Source organism: Phyllobates terribilis, unplaced genomic scaffold (genome assembly GCF_046119375.1).
Source record: "Phyllobates terribilis strain yellow unplaced genomic scaffold, ASM4611937v1 Scaffold_5__5_contigs__length_657084704, whole genome shotgun sequence".
NCBI classification, from domain to species: domain Eukaryota; kingdom Metazoa; phylum Chordata; class Amphibia; order Anura; family Dendrobatidae; genus Phyllobates; species Phyllobates terribilis.
Genome location: NW_027362765.1, coordinates 635,615,437 through 635,638,147, shown reverse-complemented (window position 1 = coordinate 635,638,147; position 22,711 = coordinate 635,615,437). Strand labels below are relative to the sequence as shown.

The 22,711-nt window shown below is 43.8% G+C and overlaps 1 protein-coding gene across 2 annotated transcripts in view; it reads left to right on the top strand.

Annotated features, from left to right (window-relative positions):
* The first annotated feature begins 271 nt into the window (after positions 1-271).
* Positions 272-22,711, top strand: part of LOC141273800 (mitochondrial ribosome-associated GTPase 1-like) — a 334,821-nt gene continuing 312,381 nt past the window's right edge. For both annotated transcript variants that reach the window (XM_073686165.1, XM_073686166.1), the window contains exons 1-2: positions 272-366; positions 22,046-22,112. In XM_073686165.1, the coding sequence (XP_073542266.1) occupies positions 282-366; positions 22,046-22,112 (152 nt within the window). In that variant the 5' untranslated portion in view covers positions 272-281. The remainder of the gene's footprint in view (positions 367-22,045; positions 22,113-22,711) is intronic.

Below are 22,711 nucleotides of genomic sequence, written 5' to 3'. Positions count from 1 at the left end.
CACCACAGCACTGAACCGTCTAGAGTGGAGTTGCTGGAGGGAGATCCTCACTACAGCCCCTCCATTGTAGTCACCTCAGCACTGAACCGTCTAGAGTGGAGTTGCTGGAGGGAGATCCTTGCAGGAGTCTCCACGCTTATAGACATAACCCCAGTCTCATCACCTTCAGCGTAAACTCAACTGAGCGTCTGGCGCCGAGTCTGCAGTGGAGGCGAAAGCCCCGCCCTTTCCAATGACGTCGCAGAGCGCCTCTAGCCCAGTATCATAGAGAAAGAGTAGAAATGAGGATCGCCTCTCTCCTCCAAAGGCCGTTTGACTTTGGCCAGCAGGAGGTCGCACGCTGGTTTCCGGGACATATGGCTAAGGGTGAGTGAAGCAACCCAGCAGCAGTTGTCACCGTGTGGACGGGCTGGGCGGAGTTGTGAGGACATCGCTCTCCGTCAAGTCCAGTATTTAGCGTGTAGACGATGGAGAGCAGAGCACTGAGGGTGGATCACGTGTGGCTGCACTGCCTGTCACATGGCTGGAGGAATGCGCTCACTACGCTGTGCAATGACTCCTGTCACTTGCCGTCTGAGCCAAGGCTGTTGCCTCACTGCGCATGCGTTACTCTGAGTATGGTCAGCCGGGGACCATAAGCAGGTGATCTGGAGCCCGCCCTTCCGCCCGGCGGACTGCTCGGAAGCACCGCTCACAGTAAAGCATGGCTCTAGTGACGGGGTGAACCATGACTGTACTGCTCGGCTTTAAAAGGGCTCTCCGAGGACAGAAACCCAAAAACTACATGAAATGTCCCCATTAACCCCTTCTTGGGCAATTTCTGTATTTGTGCTTTTATTTTTTCCTCCCCCTTCATAGAGCAATAAGAACTTGGGTTTGTGGAACGAGTTGCACTTTTGAATGACACAATTCTTTTTACAAGTAGAAAAACTAAAATAACAATAGGGTTTTATCCGAGTAACAGTGGGGCAGAGGCGGCCAAAGGCAGTGGATGTGTGCGGTGGGGTCAGGAAGGCAAACCTCCCACTCCTCAATTTCCCTGACTCCACAGCACTGCGTCACTACTGAGCGTGTACATAAAGTGCAGCACAGATTCATCTCACTACTGAGCGTGTACATAAAGTGCAGCACAGATTCATCTCTCTATTGAGCGTGTACGTAAAGTGCAGCACAGATTCATCTCTACTGAGCGTGTACGTAAAGTGCAGCACAGATTCATCTCTCTATTGAGCGTGTACATAAAGTGCAGCACAGATTCATCTCTCTATTGAGCGTGTACATAAAGTGCAGCACAGATTCATCTCTCTACTGAGCGTGTACATAAAGTGCAGCACAGATTCATCTCTCTATTGAGCGTGTACGTAAAGTGCAGCACAGATTCATCTCTCTACTGAGCGTGTACGTAAAGTGCAGCACAGATTCATCTCTCTACTGAGCGTGTACATAAAGTGCAGCACAGATTCATCTCTCTACTGAGCGTGTACGTAAAGTGCAGCACAGATTCATCTCTCTACTGAGCGTGTACGTAAAGTGCAGCACAGATTCATCTCTCTACTGAGCGTGTACGTAAAGTGCAGCACAGATTCATCTCTCTACTGAGCGTGTACGTAAAGTGCAGCACAGATTCATCTCTCTACTGAGCGTGTACGTAAAGTGCAGCACAGATTCATCTCTCTATTGAGCGTGTACATAAAGTGCAGCACAGATTCATCTCTCTATTGAGCGTGTACATAAAGTGCAGCACAGATTCATCTCTCTATTGAGCGTGTACGTAAAGTGCAGCACAGATTCATCTCTCTATTGAGCGTGTACATAAAGTGCAGCACAGATTCATCTCTCTATTGAGCGTGTACGTAAAGTGCAGCACAGATTCATCTCTCTATTGAGCGTGTACGTAAAGTGCAGCACAGATTCATCTCTCTACTGAGCGTGTACATAAAGTGCAGCACAGATTCATCTCTCTATTGAGCGTGTACATAAAGTGCAGCACAGATTCATCTCTCTACTGAGCGTGTACATAAAGTGCAGCACAGATTCATCTCTCTATTGAGCGTGTACGTAAAGTGCAGCACAGATTCATCTCTCTATTGAGCGTGTACGTAAAGTGCAGCACAGATTCATCTCTACTGAGCGTGTACGTAAAGTGCAGCACAGATTCATCTCTCTATTGAGCGTGTACATAAAGTGCAGCACAGATTCATCTCTCTATTGAGCGTGTACATAAAGTGCAGCACAGATTCATCTCTCTACTGAGCGTGTACATAAAGTGCAGCACAGATTCATCTCTCTATTGAGCGTGTACGTAAAGTGCAGCACAGATTCATCTCTCTACTGAGCGTGTACGTAAAGTGCAGCACAGATTCATCTCTCTACTGAGCGTGTACATAAAGTGCAGCACAGATTCATCTCTCTACTGAGCGTGTACGTAAAGTGCAGCACAGATTCATCTCTCTACTGAGCGTGTACGTAAAGTGCAGCACAGATTCATCTCTCTACTGAGCGTGTACGTAAAGTGCAGCACAGATTCATCTCTCTACTGAGCGTGTACGTAAAGTGCAGCACAGATTCATCTCTCTACTGAGCGTGTACGTAAAGTGCAGCACAGATTCATCTCTCTACTGAGCGTGTACGTAAAGTGCAGCACAGATTCATCTCTCTACTGAGCGTGTACGTAAAGTGCAGCACAGATTCATCTCTACTGAGCGTGTACATAAAGTGCAGCACAGATTCATCTCTCTACTGAGCGTGTACATAAAGTGCAGCACAGATTCATCTCTCTACTGAGCGTGTACATAAAGTGCAGCACAGATTCATCTCTCTACTGAGCGTGTACATAAAGTGCAGCACAGATTCATCTCTACTGAGCGTGTACGTAAAGTGCAGCACAGATTCATCTCTACTGAGCGTGTACATAAAGTGCAGCACAGATTCATCTCTCTACTGAGCGTGTACATAAAGTGCAGCACAGATTCATCTCTCTACTGAGCGTGTACATAAAGTGCAGCACAGATTCATCTCTCTACTGAGCGTGTACATAAAGTGCAGCACAGATTCATCTCTCTACTGAGCGTGTACATAAAGTGCAGCACAGATTCATCTCTCTACTGAGCGTGTACATAAAGTGCAGCACAGATTCATCTCTCTACTGAGCGTGTACATAAAGTGCAGCACAGATTCATCTCTCTACTGAGCGTGTACATAAAGTGCAGCACAGATTCATCTCTCTACTGAGCGTGTACATAAAGTGCAGCACAGATTCATCTCAACTAAAAGCCGAGATCAGGAATAGGGCAGACATTTATAGGACGTTTCATAACTTTCCCAAATTCTTATGAAAAAAATATTCCCCCCAAACTGCATTGAACTATACAGTACCCAATTTATTGTATATTTTCGGAGTCGGTCCATTTAATACCACCTCCACCAAAATGAGCACCAACTCCACAGCCCAGGTGACTACTACCTCTAAAAGGCACAAGGCTGCTGCAGACCCACGGCTAAGATAACAACTCAATTGGGTTAATATGCACTGCTGGTGATCAAGCATAGAAGAGAAAAAGCGTATCCAGGAATGTGGTTTATTTGTCAACACATTTTGAAGTTCCAAACTTCATCAGGACAAACCCCAGTGTGTAATACAATGAAACCATGCAGGTATAAATAGACATGACATTAAAAAAGACGTATGTTAACGGCCCTCAGATGTCGTATGATCAGGGATAACTTACTGTGCGAACAGGTTAAATTCACTTAAGACATTTTATAAAATGAATTGTGATTGACATACATAATTAAAAAATGTTTATTCTTATTGATATAAAAGAGTTAACTATAATAGCAAAAGATATAGGGGCTGGTGAGCCCATACAAATCTTGTGGTACCCAAAGCTCACATATTTATAGACTAGCAAAGTAAGAGTAATAAAACATAACTTTTACTTATCATATGTGAAAACTACTATAGTAGTATAAAAATGAGAACACCTCCGTCTCTCATGAATATAGATTTAAATGAATATACCGCCACAGTGGTGGACAGTGTATCTCTAAACACAAAATAGACCTGCAAGAAAAACTTGATACATATGCCTAAAAAATGACAGTGGTCTCATATAATGCATATAAGATAAATAGGAAAATGCCAATCTGTTTGCTGTGGAGGAAATAAGCTGGATCTGGTCTTATGATTATTCTATCTGATAAAATGTTAGTAAATGGTGGGTTAGAGGATGGAGCCTGTAGCTCCCCTATCCTTCTGGCTGAAGTAAGAGCTACTAGTAAAATGGTTTTATATGTCAAGATTTTTATTTGAACATCTTTTAATGGTTCAAGCGGGTTTTAGTTAGGGCGTCTAACACTAAATTGAGGTCCCATGGTGGAACTTGCGGTCCAACCACTGGCGTAGATCTATTTACTGACTTTATGAATCTTGTCACCCACGGATTGTCTGCAATCTTTTGGTCAAATAAAAGTCCCAGGGCTGAAATCCGTACCTTCAGGGTGTTTACTGATAATCCCAGCTCCAACCCTTTCTGCAAAAATTCCAGGATTTTTACCCATTGGACAGGGCTATTTATGCAGGAATCTATTCCTGAAAAGTCTAAAAATTTCCCCTAGACCTTTGCATAAATTTTCATTGTCCTGAGATAGCAAATCCGGGATCTCCGGAAGGACCCACGGATCCCCCACTGCCATTAGTCTTAGCCATGTGAACCATGTCCTTTTGGAACAGGATGTGATCAGAACTACTTCTGCTTGATCTGACCGGATCTTCCTTTGTATTACTGGGATCAGGGATATCGGTGAGAACGCATATGCTAGTTCCTTTGTCCACTTTTGGGTCAAGGCATTCACCCCATATGGTGATTCCCTTGGGTCTAGGGAGAAAAATTTTCGTACTTTCCTGTTGGCTCTGGATGCAAAAAGATCTATCTGAGGTGGCCCCCACCGTTCTACTATCTTCTGAAAGATAGATTGGGGCAGCACGGTGGCTCAGTGGTTAGCACTACAGCCTTGCAGCTCTGGGGTCCTGGGTTTAAATCCCACCAAGGACAATATCTGCAAGGAGTTTGTATGGGTTTCCTCCGGGTACACAGGTTTACTCTCACACTCCAAAGACATACTGATAGGGAATTTAGATTGTGAGCCCCAGTGGGGACAGCGATGATAATGTATGTAGAGCGCTGCGGACTATGTTGGCGCTATATCAAGATGATTATTATTAGTTTAGGGACTCGTCCTGATCCAGCAGATGCCTACTCAGGTAATCTGCTTTTATATTGTCTTTCCCCTTTAAATAATCTGCTGATAGGGACAAAAGATTTTCCTCTGCCATCCCTATGAGTTTCTGTGCTTCTGTCATTAGCGATTTTGATCTTGTGCCTCCTTGTTTGTTTATATAGAAGACCGCTGTTTTGTTGTCTGAGGCTGTGTTCCCACGATGCGTTTTTTAAGCGTTTCCACAGCGGCAAAAACGCTGCAAAAACGCTTAAAAAACGCATGGTAGAAGGCCTGCCATGTTCCCCAATGATAATCTGCATGTGTTTCCTTCCCTCTAGCCCCCCGAACATCATAACTTGTACGGTTCTGGATTCTTTAACTTCTTCAATGTTCATAGTGGCCCTTACTGCCTTGATAAGTTTATCCGCGTCCTCCGCCGGGAAACAGGGACGACCTTCATTGTCATCTGAGGAAGAGGATGATATGTCTAAGTATAACCTCTCGTCTTCTAACTCCTCGTCTGAGCTGGTAATGTGTCTCTCAGCGTAAGTGTAAGGGACCCTACTTTTAAAGCCTTAAAGAGTTTTTAACCTCTGTTTTTACAGTTGTCTTCAGGCTATTCATTAGGGATGAAGACTCCTCAGCCACTGATCTCTATACAGGGTTGACATAGTTTTTTGCCGTATGAGGGGAGTAGCTTTGATTTACATAGTGCACATTCTTTCTTTCTGTTTTTTCCCAGGGCTTTCTTAGGCTTGCCCTAAAATATATTCAAGGACATAAAATTAGAATAGGAGATGGGACTTAATTATCTTACCTCTTCCTGTGTGGAAACTACCTAGCATGGTGGGGCAGCATCCTCTGCAGGGCTTTTTCTCTGATCTTCCTCCTCCATTCTGCAGACACACAGTGAGGATTTGTCTGGGGCCATTTTTATATGGACATCTGGCGTCGTTCTTCAAATCTCCCGCCAACTGCGGTAGCGACGCCCCTAGCCAGCACCCCTGGAAGTCGCGTCATACCATGCCACTTCCTCCTGCGGCGCTCGCGTGCAGCACGCTTCAGGGAGAGGAATTGCCTCTGCTCCCCGTCAATGCAGGGAACATACAGCCAAGAAGATGGTGCCATGGTGGGGATTGAGCACAGGACCTCTAGTGCTGCAGTGCACCAGAGCCCTGAGCCATCACACTGCTCCCGCCGCCGATATACAGCGAGCACCTCCGGGACCCCGACAGCTTTAGCTGAGGACTGCGCCCCCATCCCACCAGACCCTCGGGGACCGTCAGGAGCTCCCAAGACCGCTGTTACAGGTGAGAGGGGACTCGGTGACAAAACCGGGTATTTTTACCATACCCCCCCCCACCAGAGGAGAGAGGTGGATTCTCGGTGTCCTCCTGTAGTTCTCCCTTCAAGAACAGGAAACCACTGAAGCAGGAGGAGAGGCTCCGCACTTTTAAATCTGTAAGTTTCCTGTCCTTGGGGGCAGATCCTCTCTCTCGTACGGTGCTGTCATGGAGATGGGAAAATACCCCATATGTGGCTGTATAGTACTGCTTAGCCACACAGTGAGGCTCGGTAGGGACGGAGTGCTATTTGCCTCCTAGAGCACAGATTTTCCTAGAATAGTTTGCGGACTCCATATACAGAGCCCCTAAGTGTTAAAAGAGCAGAAAATTCCTCCCTCAAGTTACCCCGTTTTGGGAATTTATCTACAGGTGTAGTGATTATTTGACACCATGAGTGTTTTTCAGAAACAATCAGCAGCAAATGTTGCTGAGTGAAAATTGCAAATCTGCTATTGTAGTGCTCATACATTGTAGTGCCCAGTACATAAGCTCATGCTTCTGGAGACATGCACTTGCAAATTAAGCGGGCTCTGATCGCCACAGAAATGCCAAACATGTGGTCTCTAAATGTGGTTTAGGCACACTGTGGGGCTCATAAGGGATTTGCATTTGGATTTGGGATTCACAGAATATGCTGAATTTCTTTTTGGGGGCGAGGAGCCATTTAGCTTTTTCACAGCCTTTGTACTACGAGAACCGTGGAAGCCCCCTATATATCCGTTAACAGATGACAAACGTGAGTGGGGACTTGCTTTTTTGTGTGGATTGAATTGAAGCTTTTATTGGTAACATTTTACATAACATTTTGGATCACATTTATCCAGCGCACTACGTTGAGCACTTACATGTGAGTTCCCATCTAAAGCTCCTAATGATGTGATTCAGATGAAACCCCTGAGGGATCCATTCACTATAATGAGGCAGCAGAGTTACTATGGACTCCGTCTGGCCTCTGTTCAGCATTGTCCTTCTTTTCAAAAGTGCACAAAAATATGGCCGACCACACTTTTATGCATGCTTAAAAAGACGGACACTGTCGGGATCATAGGCCATATGACGTCCAGTGCCTCCATCTGCCTCATTATAGGGAATCTTACGCCGGAGGTTTTGTCTGAATCACATATTTCAGAGATTTACACAGAAACCCTAGTGTAAGCTCTCAGCGCAGTGTAAATGTGAGTCGATCCTTACTGCGATCTTTGGGAGGTGGAATGAAGAAATCAACAGCTGGTGAAGAATTGGTTTTATTTATGTTTTGCACCATTCCTCGTGCAATAGAAGTGATTTATGACTTTATTCTTCTGGTCGGTGCGATTACAGCGAAACCAAATTTATATAGTTTTTTCTGTTTGGCTGCTGTCACACACTAAAAGACGCTTTTTATTTGCAAAAATCACCATATTTTGAGAATTATAGTTGAGGTCATATGAGAGCTTTATTTTTTGCAAACCAAGTTGACGTTTTTATTGATACCTTTTTCGGGCTCATAATGTTTTTCGATAGCTTTCTATTCCGGTTTTTGGGAGGCAGAATGAACAAATACCAGCAATTAAGGAATTGTTTTTTTCTGTAGCTTTTTATTATGCCGTTCCTCGTGTGATAAAATTGGTAAAGCTGCTTTATTCTTTGGGTCATTACGATTACAGCAATACCTTATTTCTATAATTTTTTTTCATGTTTTGCACAATGAAAACTAGTTTATAGAAAAAATAATTCTTTTTGCATCTCTGTATGCTATAACTTTTTTTATTTTTCTGCTATTGAAGGTGTATCACGACTTGTTTTTTGCTGGAAAAGATGGCGTTTTCAAAGATACCATTTTTATTTACATTAATCTTTTTGATCATGTTTTATTCCACTTTTTGTTCAGCAGTATGATGGAAAAGCATAGTTTTTTGCTTTATATTTACAGTGCTCACTGAAGGGTTTAACTAGGGGGACAGTTTTATAGGACATTTCAGATGTGGCGATACCAAATATGTATACTTTAACTTTTTTATTTACATAAAAATAGGGGTATAATATATATATATACAGTACAGACCAAAAGTTTGGACACACCTTCTCATTTAAAGATTTTTCTGTCTTTTCATGACTTTGAAAATTGTACATTCACACTGAAGGCTTCAAAACTATGAATTAACACATGCGGAATTATATACTTAACAAAAAAGTGTGAAACAACTGAAAATATGTCTTATATTCTAGGTTCTTCAAAGTAGCCACCTTTTGCTTTGATGACTGCTTTGCACACTCTTGGCATTCTCTTGATGAGCTTCAAGAGGTAGTCACAGGAAATAGTTTTCACTTCACAGGTGTGCACTGTCAGGTTTAATAAGTGGGATTTCTTGGCTTATAAATGGGGTTGGGACCATTAGTTGTGTTGTGCAGAAGTCAGGTGGATACACAGCTGATAGTCCTACTGAATAGACTGTTAGAATTTGTATTATGGCAAGAAACACTTAAACATGAGCCATGTATGAGGGAGTCATGGAGTCGGAATCATGGAGTCAGAGTCGGTGTCATGGAAATTGAGGAGTCTAAGTCGAAGGTTTGGCTTACCGACTCCACAGCCCTGGTTGCAATGCACCAGTATTGCAGTGCTTTATACCTGTCAGTGCTGCACTGAGAGAAGCCTCTTAAACCATACTCTGAGCATTGTCTAACAAGCGTACCGTAGTTGGGTGACACAGATGTCGTCATGATGACCTCAGGTCACCATGGCAAAGATCGGACCCTTGTGGTGATATTGCGGGGGCGCTGATTGGATGGGAGAGGGATCCTCCTCTCTACCAGCCTCCTAAATGTTACGATCAATATAGATCGCAGCATTTAGGGGGTTGAACAGCTGGGGCGGTGTGGGCACCACTCCTGGCTGTAAGCGCTGGGTCTCAGCTGTTGTGTAAGCTGAGCTCCCTGCGGCAAACTCGCTGGCACAGCTCCTGTGCCCGCACGATCGGCAGGACCTATCCATACGTCCAAAGTTGGGAACCACTTCCCAACCAGGACATATGGATACGTCCAAGGTTGTGAAGGCATTAAAATAACCTCTCCTTTTCCAACTTGCCCACATGATGTTATGTCCAGATTTCTTCATCTTAAAGGGGTTGTCCACTACTAGGACAACCTCTTCTTGATCTAAATGTTTTGCCCTGATAAAATAAAAAGCTTATACTCTCCTCCCGTGCCGGCGCCGTTCCAGCGGTGTCGTCACTCGTGGTCCCAGGGCTCCCTTTTGGTTGCTGTAACACCTGAGCCTAATCAGGCTGAGACTAATCAGTGCCGGCGTCATTATTCCCCCCTTTCTTTCGAATTGAACATGGAGAGGAAGTCCGGGCTGCAGCTGTTCCCTGACTTCTTCTTCAAGTTCAATTGTCCGAAGGCGGGGACCAGTAACGTAAGTGCTGATGGGCACCGGGCTCGCGTGTCAGGACACCTCACGAGAACCTTGGGAGCGTGAGTGCCAACAGCAATGGAACGGCGCAGGAATGGAAGGTGAGTATAAGCTTTTTTTTATTTTATCTGGTCCAAGCTTTGGGTATGGCAAGGAGTTGTTCAAGTAGTGGACAATTTCTTTAACGCTGTCCCAGTTTCTCCAGCTAGTGCTATTAGCCATTCTGCCTCTGACCTAAATATGCTTATGAAGTTCCCACGCGTTACAGTGAACTCGGTTGACCGGGGGATTTCCTTTCTCGTCATAGACTGCAGTATAAAGCACCGCTTCTGTGTTTGCAAGCTTTTTTGTTTTATACACTCCACATACCTAATTCTACACTTGTACTACACATTTTTTGATTATTTAAATTTATTCAGTAACACTATATATCTAAATACACTAAAATTATTTATTTTTATATGCACATTATATACTGTAAGGTGGCTAACGGATACATAGTTGATGGGAGGTATGTATCACAGAGATGGGGCCCTGATTTAACCCAGAATGTTGCTCTAGTGCATGTAAGCACTAACAGGACTGTTTGATGCACCTGGGACTGGGTTACGGGTAGTTGGAGAGATGGGCGGGTCTGGCTACCCACAAACCTCACCTCTGGGAGTGGTTAAGACATAAAATGGAGGCCATTTTTGGCACATGGTCTGTGTTTAGAGGGAGAAGACCTCCTGTGTGTTGTGGTCTCCAAACTGAGCCAGTGTACTGGATGCTACCCAGTCTGCGTGCCCACAGGACTGGCTAACCAGAGACTTTGCCTGAAGGCTGTTTTACGTTCCTTTTTCTTATAAACGGTTTATGAGTTAATAAACTGACATGGACACTTAAATGAAATCGTTTCCTGTTTGCCTCCCAACGCACCCAAATGAGTAGAAACCCTACAATACATATTTTTCTTTTACATATATATATATATATTTTTATCTACAGTATAAAATTTGACACACCATTGACAAAGAAAAAATATTTTATTCATCACAGCCTATGCTGATTACAAGAATCCTTCCTCACACAACATAATCACCCTTTTCTTCTTTCTTCCTTTGTCTCTCCGATGATCTTCAAATCCCTTGTTTTTCTTCTTTCTACCACTCTGAGTTGCTCATGACATGTAACCTTGGCCCCAGTGTTAATGATGAACACTCAGAAACCAGTTTGACTCCACCCATTTTTTTTATGTATTTTATTTTCTGAATATTGTAACTCTTTTTATATCAATAAGAATAAAAATAATGTGTGTCAATTACAATGCATTTTAGAAAATGTCTTAAATGTTTTTCACCTTTTTGCTTTGTTTTTGCACAGTACGTTATCTCTGATCATACGACATCTGAGGTCCATTAACATGCTCGCCTTTTTTTCACTGTAATGTTGTAATGTCTATTTATACCTGCATTGTTTCATTGTATTACACACTGTGGTTTGTCCTGATAAAGCTTGGAACTTCGAAATGCATTGACAAATAAACCACATTCTTGTATACACTTTTCCTCTTCTATGCTTGATCACCAGCAGCGCAGAATTACCCACATTCCATTCCGGTTGCTAACATTCATTTTTCCACACCATTCGTTGTACCTACCTCTAACAACCACACCACCCAGAGTTGTTAGAGGCAGGTCCTTGCTGTAACGCACAGCCATTACCTGCCATGTATGTGGCAAGCTCGCAATGTGAGCCTGCTCCATACACCTGCTAACGACTTGTACTGTACATGTATGGCAGATGTCGGTAAGGGGTTAATAAATTCTCAAATCAAATCACAATCTTTTTCTTTATGAAGGTAGTCAGTACAGTATTAAAATGGCCTTATTACTCTGACAAAAACTAGAATTTGCAGGATCCTGGCCCAGCTGCTATATTAGTAGTCAATGGCTCCCACACCAGAGCCCTATGAAACTCCCGCTGCCTACAATCATTTCCCAGCACCTCTTCTGATTAGTAAGCCTGGCCTGATGTCATTGTTGTGACATGATGCACATATGGCTTACTGAAGTAGGGTCTTCCAAATATTTTTACTCTGCAGAAACCTGTCCTGGAATGTTAGGACAGTTGTCTGTGAGCACATGTAGAACTATATATTAGGATGCCATAATAACGATTCCAGTAGTGCTGAGATAAAGAGGCTGTCAACATTTTTCTCCCACCCAAACTTTCTAATCTAATTCTGGAGATACAAGATGTGTTGAGGAAATAAGAGGCTAGTCACACTGCTGTCCTCCCTGTCTCTGATCTAATACTGGAGATACCTGGGGTGCTGAGGTGAGAAGAAGCTGCCCACATTGCTGTCCAACCTGTATATTTTGATGTAATACTGGAGATACCAGAGGTGCTGAGGTAGTGAGAGGCTGCTCACACTCCTGTTCACCATTTTGTTATTTAATATTTATTGTCTATCTGATCTAATACTGTTGATGCCACGGGTGCTGAAATAAGAGGAGGCTGCTCACACGGCCACCCTGTGTATCTGATCTAATACTGGAGATACTAGGGGTCCTTGTTTAAGAAGAGGCTGCTCACACTACTGTCCATCCTGTCTTTCTGATCTGATACTGGGGATATCAGGGGTGCTGAGTAGTGATGAGCAAGCGTGCTCGTCACTACTTGTGACTCGCCTGAGCATCACTGTGCTCGGGAAGCTCGTTATTCAACGAGTATTTTTTTACAGCCCGGGCGGAAGTTCGAGTCCCCGCCCCACATGTTTGGCGCTTTTTAGACAGCCAATAAACATGCGGGGATTGGCCTCCAGTCACTGTAATGCTGTAGCCATGTTGGTAGTGGCATTACTGTGATTGGCTGGTCGCATAGCGTCCTCAGGTCTATTTAAGACCCGGGACCCTATACTTTTCACAGTCTACTTCGGAAAAGGGCATAGTAGGGATTGCTGCTGCTGAATGAGGGAGAGATTTTTCCCAGTATATAGGCAGGGATTCAACACCACATTTATTTGTTTCATCTGCAACAACAGCCATTCTAAGGGCTCATTCTAATGAATATTAATACTGATGTTAGCAGTAGGTAGGGAGAGATTGTGTCAGAGGCAGAGTGTAGGACAGGATATGGTTCAGTGCACACCCGTTTTGCTGCTGGAACGCCTATTTAATAGCTTTTCTGAGGGCTACTAATCTATTTGCTCTTAATCATGCAAACTGTTGTGAAAACACATATTATACTCCATTTACACTGCTCAAGATGTGCGTTAAAAGCACCAGACTTTGTTGCAGTAGCATCACTATATAGTGCAAGCAGTGAAAAAGTCCATCTGAGGTGTGCTAAATTTTCTGTGATATTTTCTGTGATACAAATACTGAAAAGTGTTTAAACTGCGCCAGTTGTGCATTCAAAACATAAGTCCAGACTTGGCCGGTAACCAGTAGCATCGCTATATTGCTGTTGTAGTGTAACAAGTCTATCTGAGGTGGAAAAATTTGGCAGCGATAAGAATCCTGCAAAGTTTTTTTCAGCAGGGAAATATCATACATAATTTATAATGGGCAAGGTGCGTGGGAAGGGACGGGGAAGTGGACGTAATGGTGAGCGCCGAGGCCGTGGGCAAGGTGAAACTGTGCCTGCTGTGAGAGCACAACATACACTGGAACTCTTGAAGCCAGACCAGTGTGAAAAGGTTGTTAGTTGGATAGCAGATAATTCTTCCAGTCAGTTTGCCAGCACCACCCTGTCTTCCACATGTGTAATAATTATAATGGATACCACAGGAGTCTCTTTGCATGGAACAAAGATACTACAGAACACGGTTTCTAGGTGTCAAAGTTTATATTATAAACACACACTGTTTCAAACAAGTGCAGACGAAAACTCAAAGTCCATAAACACTCAGGGGAAAATGCAATCAGCAGAGCTGTCTGTAAAGCACAGTTCACACTAGAGGATGCTAGAAAACAAGTCTTTAACAAGTCCATACACAAATATATATAGATGCAAGGAAGTCCATACATTATATATTAGATAATCCAGGGAGGCCTGGGTAGGAAGTCCCTGATAGTGCAGCACAGAGCCGTGCTCTGCAACTATCTAATGAAGGTGAGTCAGAGCAGAAACCAGCTTACTTGTTAGCAAAATGCAGGTGATGACTGAGGCTCAGAGGAAGCAGCAGGAGCAGCCAGGAGAAGGAGGAATGCTGGTAACAAGTGAATGCAGCAGAATCTCTGAGAGCAGGTAACAGGAGATCCACACAGGTTTGCAGGGGAGAGCAGGAAACTAGGAAACCACCAGGAACAGGTCACAGGCAGAATACTCTAGCACTGACTAGAGGCTGGGGTGGAGCTATACAGCAGGAAGACAAGCGGCACATGTGACAAAAGACACCATCTTGAAAATGGCCAAAATGTAATCAAAAATATTCGAAGTCCTGACAACATGGTCCAGTCTTAGTAGCCATGAGTCTGGACCAAATAATCCTCACCCTGATTCTCCTTCCTCCCACCATGCAGAGTGGCCGGAGACAAGTGATCCCATACTTGGACACTCCAAAGAGCTGTTGACATTTTCTTTTATAGATTCTGGCCTCTCACCCTGCTCGCTTCAAGTGGGACATGAGGAGATCGCATGTAGCGATGCCCAAATATTTGAGCAGCTACCGTCACAAGAAGGCGACGGTGTGAAAGTGCAATTACTGTCGCAATAGATAGATGATGATGAGACACAACATCTGCTATGCCAGCATCAGCAGGGGCAGCAAAACTACCAGCCTCACCACCACCAGCATGCTCAGGCACATGGTAGCAAAGCACCCGACTAGTTGGTCCAGAAACAATGTCTGCGGGTGACACCACTGCCTGTTCCGCTGTTCTACATGCACGCCAATGACGCAGACGTAGATGCCTCCCACCCTACACCTGTTGCACTCTTTCAATCACATCCCAGTGTAACGTTCAGTTGTCCCTACCACAGTCCTTGGAACACAAGTGCAGATACGCAACCACCAACCCACAGGCCACAATACTAAACGGCCACATTTCCAGACTGCTTTCCCTGAAAATATTGCCGTTTAGGCTTGTGGAGACGGAAGCTTTCCGCAACCTCATGGCAGCGGCCGTCCCTCGGTACCCTGTCCCCAGCCGACACTATTTCTCCCGGTTTGCCATCCCCTCTTTACACAAGCACGTGTCCCATAACATTACCCGTGCCCTCACCAACATAGTTATTGGGAAGGTCCACTTAACCATGGACACGTGGACAGGTACTTGTGGCCAGGGACGCTACATTTCCCTGACGGCACACTGGGTAAATATTGTAGAAGTCGGCACCCAGTCAGACCCTGGCACGGAACACGCGCTACAGATGCCGAAGATTGCGTGCCCTAGTTTAATCAAAGTTGCCTACATCTTCTACAGCAGTTCCTGTACTTCCTCCCTCTCAACCTCCATCTCCGTAACGACAACATCAGTCGCAAACTGGAGGCACTGCCTCGGCCAAGTGGCAACAGGCTATGCTGAAGCTAATCTGCTTAGGTGACCAACCGCACACTGCCGCAGAATAGTTGAAAAGTCTAACAGACCAGACTGATCTGTGGCTCTCGCCTCTGAACCTACAGCCAGGCATGGGCATGTGTGACAAAGGCTGTAACCTGGTGGCTGCTCTGAAGCTTGGCACCCTCACACACGTACCATGCCTGGCCCACGTGCTCAACTTAGTGGTTCAGCGGTTTTTCAAAACCTACCCTGATCTGCATGAGCTGCTTGTGAAAGTGCACGACTTGTGTGCCCATTTCCGCAAGTCTGCTACAACTTCCGCCGCCCTGGCAGTGCTTCAGCAGCATTTGTAACTTCCAGTTTACCGACTGGTGTGTGATGCATGTCATCTCGCATTGGAACTCAACATTATATATGTTGGCAAGGCTTCGTGAGCAACAGAGGGCAGTTGTTGAGTACTAGCTCCAACACGCCCATCAGTATTCCGGTTAGCCTCCGCACATAACAGCTGATGAGTAGGCATGGATGTCTGACATATATGCGGTTCTTCAAAACTTTGAGGACTGCACCAAGATGGTGAGGGGTGATGATCCATAATCAGCGTCACCATCCCGCTTCTTCGTCCTCTGTAATGCTCTCTGCTCACAATTAGAGGAGGCTTTGCAGGCGGAGCAAGTTGAGTTGGAGCAAGAAACTATACAGTGTGATGCTACACAGCCCTGTCTCATCTATTTTTCTCAACGTGGATTGGGTGATAATGAGGAGGAGGAATAGAAGCTGGTTTCCTGTGCTACAGACAGTACTAACCACACCACCTTCATCCCGTCTGTTCAGCATGGATGGCCTAGGGAGGAGGAGGAGGAGAATATGGACAGTCGTCCTCTTGGTGGACACAGGAAAGTCTTGGCTGTTGGCAGTTTGGCACACATGGCTGAGTTTGTTTCACTGCCCTTCCCATTACCCTCATGTTGTATGCATTTTGGCCAACACTAATTACTGGTTTGTCACCTTTCAAGACCCACACTACAAGGAGAACTTTCCATCTCTCCTTCCCTTGGCAGAGAGGTCTACGAAAATGTTGCAGTACCAGAAAGCCCTAATTGAAGATTTATTAAAAAAATTCCCATCTGACAACGCTGGCGGCAGAGGTCACAGTTCCTTGGACAACCAAGGAGTACAGGCAAGGGAGACACGTACCAGATGCAGCAGAGGTAAGGGAATACTGTCAAAGGTCTGGGACAGTTTTCTCCCAGCGCACAGGCCCTGATGTGTGGGGTACTCTGACAAGGAGGGAAAAGTTTTGGAAGATGCTGAAAGACTACTTTTTCAACCGTACCAGCATCCTCCGTGATTCCTCTGTGTCTTACAACTATTGGGTATCCAAGCTGGACACGTGACATGAACTGTCTCTCTACGCCTTGTAGGTTCTGTCCTGCCCTGCCGCTAACATTTTGTCAGAGCGCGTTTTTAGTGCCGCCGGGAGTATTATAACTGATAGACGCATCCGCCTGTCGACTGAAAAGGCTGACTCTTATCAAAATGAACAAGGGCTGGATTTGCCCAGACTTCTCAACACCACTGGATGACAGCAGCGGAACATAAACTCATCCATTTTTTTTTCTGGTCTATTCCCATGCACCTCTTCCCACCCAGACATGGGTATACGCTTCAGGATTTTGTCTTTTTTATGTCGTCCCCCCTCCTTCTCCTCATCCTCCACCACCATATCAACAGGGTGATCATCATGCACCCCCCCTCATTATTTTTTTTTTTAAGGATGTTTATGATTCCCACATGAACAATTTCTAGAGGCCTACCTCTAACATTCTTTTATATAATTATATTTTGTATGTATAGTCCCCCCAGGGGTAAATGCTCTTCAGCCCATGCACTTACTGCATGGGCATTACCAGTCCAGGAAACCCACTCCTTTTATTAATGGCAAAAACTAAATTTTCTGAGGCCCTCCAGTACTTCTCTTCAAAGGGGTATTGGAGTGCCTCTTTCTAATTTTTGGCATCCCTTGCACTTAGTGGATATGCTTTACCAGTCTAGGAGATGCACTCCTTACTAATGGGGGAAAAAATGCTTTTCTGAGGCTCCACCTTCTAGTTGAGGGAACATTTTTGCAAACCAAAAGAGCCAGTGGGGTCTATTAGTATATGATCCAGTGTCTTGTTGTGGGCTGTCAGGTGGTCATCACATAGGGAGTTCTTGCACTGCATAAAGGATTTCACAGCAGGGACAGGAGACTTTGTACAGTAAGTACAGAAGATCCTGGTCTCCTCCATATCAGGATGGGCAGATGCAAAACGCTCCACTATATTCCTCAGCAGGGTTCATGAAATAACAGACAATGGTGCTGCAATCGGGAATAAAAGTCAATAGAGAATAGAATAATTACAGTTGTTAGCTGCATTTAGTATAGGGATAGGTGCTAGGTATCATCTGGTGGAAATGAGTGTTCATTGTGGTTACGTACATCTCTTCCACTGTCTATAACTTGATTGCTTTTTTCAAAACACTGACAGATTCAGATATTTTACTGTGATCTGTACTCAGAAATTCATCAAAGTAGGTAGGGTTGCTTACGTTCCTCCAGTTTGGTGCTGCCACATACCAAAAAAAAAAAAACATTTTCAGGGCCGACTTAAATCTATTCTATTTTCTACAATATTACTATATTACCGCTCTTATCTGCAATTTGTGTACGGTGAGCTGTCACACTAGGGATGGTGTATTACAGGCATCTAGTCAGAGAGTTCTTGCTGCTGCAACAGAAAAATAAATAATATTCACTATTCGTACCGCTGTTGGCTGCAGTTAGTATAGGGACAGGTGCTAGGTATCATCTGCTGGAAATGAGTCTTCATTCTCGTTACATACATCTCTTCCACTGTCTATAACTTGATTGCTTTTTTAAAGAAACTCATTGACAGATTCGTGATTTTCTACAGTGATCTGTACTCAGAAATGCATCAAAACAGGCAAAATTAACTGATTTAATGTGTCTATTTCACAGTTTATCTGCGTAGTGGTGAGAGACTTTTAAGCTACTGGAGCTGGAATTACCACTTCAGAACTCTCCTGTGCTTTGTTTCTATCCATTTCTGGGTGCTTCTTGAAGTATGTTTCAGGTCATTGTCCTGCTGGAAGACCCATGACCTAGGGTGCAAACTGTTATGATCTGCAACAAGTACTAAGGAAAGATAGGGGAAAGCTGTCTACAGTAAGGCTAAGCTGAATCCCTACGATGTAGCGGGCTGCCTGTTCCTAGCGAACAGACCCGCCTTAGTCCTCGGCTAGTCTGAATGAAGACCTATAGCATAAGGGGAGGGGTCCCTAAAAGAACTAAGGACTGGGACAAAAATGGGACACCTCCTAAACAGAGAAGTTGTTGCAGAACACAAAAAGACAAACTGATAAAAAGGTACTAGAGGTCCCAGAAGGACCAAGCGAACTGACAGGGAATGGCACAGAAGCACCTGGCTAGAGAAACAGTCAAACACTGAAGTCCAGCACAGCCGAAAGGGCGGAGCTGGAATATAAAGGCAGATAGTCACGTGACCGCAAAACACAAGATGGAAAAAACAAACTGGAGGGTTCTAACACAAACTCAGCTTTTTAACACTAGGCACTACATTGCGACCCAAAATCCTTTGGGAATCTTCACATTTCGTTAGGCCTTGCACACAGTCAAGGTACCAAGCGCCTTTATTTGTTTATTTTGTTTTAACAAAAAGCTCTATCTTAGTCTCATCTGTCCACAAGACGCCTGCTGACCCTCTAAAAATAGTGGAGGCCGTCTGTTGGCCCTCCAAGTTTCAAACTTTACAGAATATATACGAAAAAGAAAATTTGACCACCTCAGATGGATACATTATATTTCAGTAGTAAATATACGGCTATTCTCGGCTGCTGTCCCTCAATAAATGCTTAGTAAAAGCTGGCTGCTGGTCCTCTAACAATAGTCTGATGGCCCTTTACAAATAGTGAGAGCCGGCTGATGGCCAGGGGAAAAAAAGGGATCTTTCAGAGTCCCTCCTTCATAAATAAAACAGGATGGATATCTGATCATGTCTCACACACCACATGACCAGATAAAGTGTTAAAATTAAATTTATTTCTGAATGTGTTTTTTTTCACCGTTGAAAGCAATGTGAGCAAAGCCCAAGATGTGGAGGAGCAGTTTTTTTCCTCTTATTTATTTTGCCTTATATGCAAGTCATTATCCTGGAAAGAATGTTTCGTAACAATTTTTTACAGGAAAATCCATTTTAGCTTTTTTTTGTATATTTTATTGTCTGTAAAAGTGGCGTAATTCTCTGACAACATTATTCACAGCAGTTACCTGGGATTCCGATATTCTTACAGGGGTCTTCCCCATGCTGTTCCTATGCCACTTCAGTGCTGTTTCCAACGATTTGACCAATTTTTAGACCCCCTCCAGACTTCCGGGGGGTGAGGGGGCGCTGGAAAAATGCTTGCGTTACCCATTGACTTACACTACCGTTCAAAAGTTTGGGGTCACCCAGACAATTTTGTGTTTTCCATGAAAACTCATACTTTTATTTATCAACTGAGTTGCAAAATGAATAGATAATATAGTCCTATAATCCAGACATTGACAAGGTTAGAAATAATTATTTTTATTTGAAAGAATAATTTTCTCCTTCAAACTTTGCTTTCGTCAAAGAATGCTCCCTTTGCAGCAATTACAGCATTGCAGACCTTTGGCATTCTAGCTGTTAATTTGCTGAGGTAATCTTGAGAAATTTCACCCCATGCTTCTTGAAGCCCCTCCCACAAGTTGGATTGGCTTGATGGACACTTTTTGCGTACCATACGGTCAAGCTGCTCCCACAACAGCTCAATGGGGTTGAGATCTGGTGACTGCGCTGGCCACTCCATTACAGCTGCCTGCTTCTTCCCTAAATAGTTCATGCATAATTTGGAGGTGTGCTTTGGGTCATTGTCCTGTTGTATGATGTAATTGGCTCCAATCAAGTTCTGTCCACAGGGTATGACATCTCCTTGCAAAATGGAGTGATAGCCTTCCTTATTCAAAATCCCATTTACCTTGTACAAATCTACCATTTTACCAGCACCAAAGCAACCCCAGACCATCACATTACCTCCACCATGCTTGACAGATGGCATCAGGCACTCTTCCAGCATCTTTTCAGTTGTTCTGCGTCTCACAAATGTTCTGTGTGATCCAAACACCTCAAACTTTGATACATCTGTCCATAAAACTTTTTTCCAATCTTCCTCTGTCCAATGTCTGTGTTCTTTTGCCCATACTAATCTTTTCCTTTTATTAGCCAGTCTCAGATATGGCTTTATCTTTGGCACTTTGCCCTGAAGGCCAACATCCCGGAGTCGCCTCTTCACTGTAGATGTTGACACTGGCGTTTTGCGTGTACTACTTAATGAAGCTGTGAGGAGCTGTGAGGCGTCGATTTCTCAAACTAGAGACTATAATGTACTTGTCTTGTTGCTCAGTTGTGCAGCGGGGCCTCCCACTTCTCTTACTACTCTGGTTAGAGCCGAAGGGAGTAGTACACACCGTTGTAGGAAATCTTCAGTTTCTTGGCAACCTCTCGCATGGAATAGCCTTCATTTCTAAGAAGAAGAATAGACTGTCGAGTTTCACATGAAAGTTCTTTTTCTGGCCATTTTGAGAGTTTCATAGAACAAACAAATGTAATGCTCCAGATTCTCAACTAGCTCAAAGGAAGGTCAATTTTATAGCTTCTCAAATCAGCCAAACTGTTTTCAGCTGGGCTAACATACTTGTGCAAGGGTTTTCTAGGGTTTTCTAAACATCCATTAGCCTTCTTACACAGTTAGCAAACACAATGTACCATTAAAACACTGGAGTGGTGGTTGTTGGAAATGGGCCTCTATACACCTATGTAGATATTGCAATAAAAACAAGACGTTTGCAGCTAGAATAGTCATTTACCACATTAACAATGTATAGAGTGTATTTCTGATTCATTTAATGTTAGCTTCATTGAAAAAAAATTTGCTTTTCTTTCAAAAATAATGACATTTCTAAATGACCCCAAACTTTTGAACGGTAGTGTACATTATACTCGTTACAGGGTCAATCACCCAAGCATTCTAGTGCTCGCCCATCCCTAGTGCTAAGGTAAGCGGCTGCTTGCATTGCTGGTCTTGTCTCTATGAATGACATTACATGGCATTTGTATCTTTAGGTCACAGCAGTGAGGCTTCCTTCGTAGGCACCTTTCATAACATTCTAAGACAGGTCTCTAACAATGGGGTTGACCATTTTAATTTTCCATAGTGATTACCTACCTAGATGAAACAATTGTGATTTGCTGATTTTAAAAGTATTCAAGAATTTATTTATAAGGACATTTCTTTCTTAATATTTTTTTTTCTATTCTTGGAGAACTCCTTTTAAGCCACAGGTAAACTCCTATATCCATCAAGAGAGTCAGTAAGAATGTGTTTTCTGTATTTTTCTTCTGCTTAATTGTATCTCACAAGAGAATTAGACTGGACACTGTTTTGTTGCTGGTTTCCATAGATGTCATCTTTTAATAGATTTTTTTTTTTTGCAGGCCTTAAACAAATGAGAGCTAAACTTGGCAAAGTTGACTGCATCGTGGAAGTGCATGATGCCCGAATATCCTTTTGTACGTGGAGTAAGACGTTTTAATCTTTCTGCGCACCCTGACACAACTGTACATCATAGTTAGTGTGCACATGTATGGAGCAGGCTCAGGACCATAACTAGCATATGTCATCTGTAATAGACAGCCAGCATCTGCCTGTAACAGTAGCATCTAAGCTAGCCTCTGTCTCTTCTGTTAATTTAAATGCTGCTGTCAAGCACAGACTGCATCATTTAAATGGCGCTGCAGCCAGTCAGTGTGCCTGCTTACTTATCGATCCCCCCCCCCCCTCTCAACTGCCGTTTCCCCACCCCTTGACACGATTACAGGGTGGTAATGGGTTACTGTGCTGTGACATCTGGGGACAATCTTTGTACTCATCTGGAGCTATGCCACAGACTGAGCTTCAAATGAGATCGTGAGTTAGGGCATGCTCACACTAGCGTATATAAAAAAAAATGGTCCCATTTTCACCCAGAAAAGTGGTACGATTTTTTTTTATTGTTTTTTACTTGTCATCTGTGTGCTGTTTTTATGCAATCCGTTTTTTTCAGCAGTTATTAAAGGGAATCTGTCAGCAGGTTTTTACTATGTGATCTGAAGACCGCATGA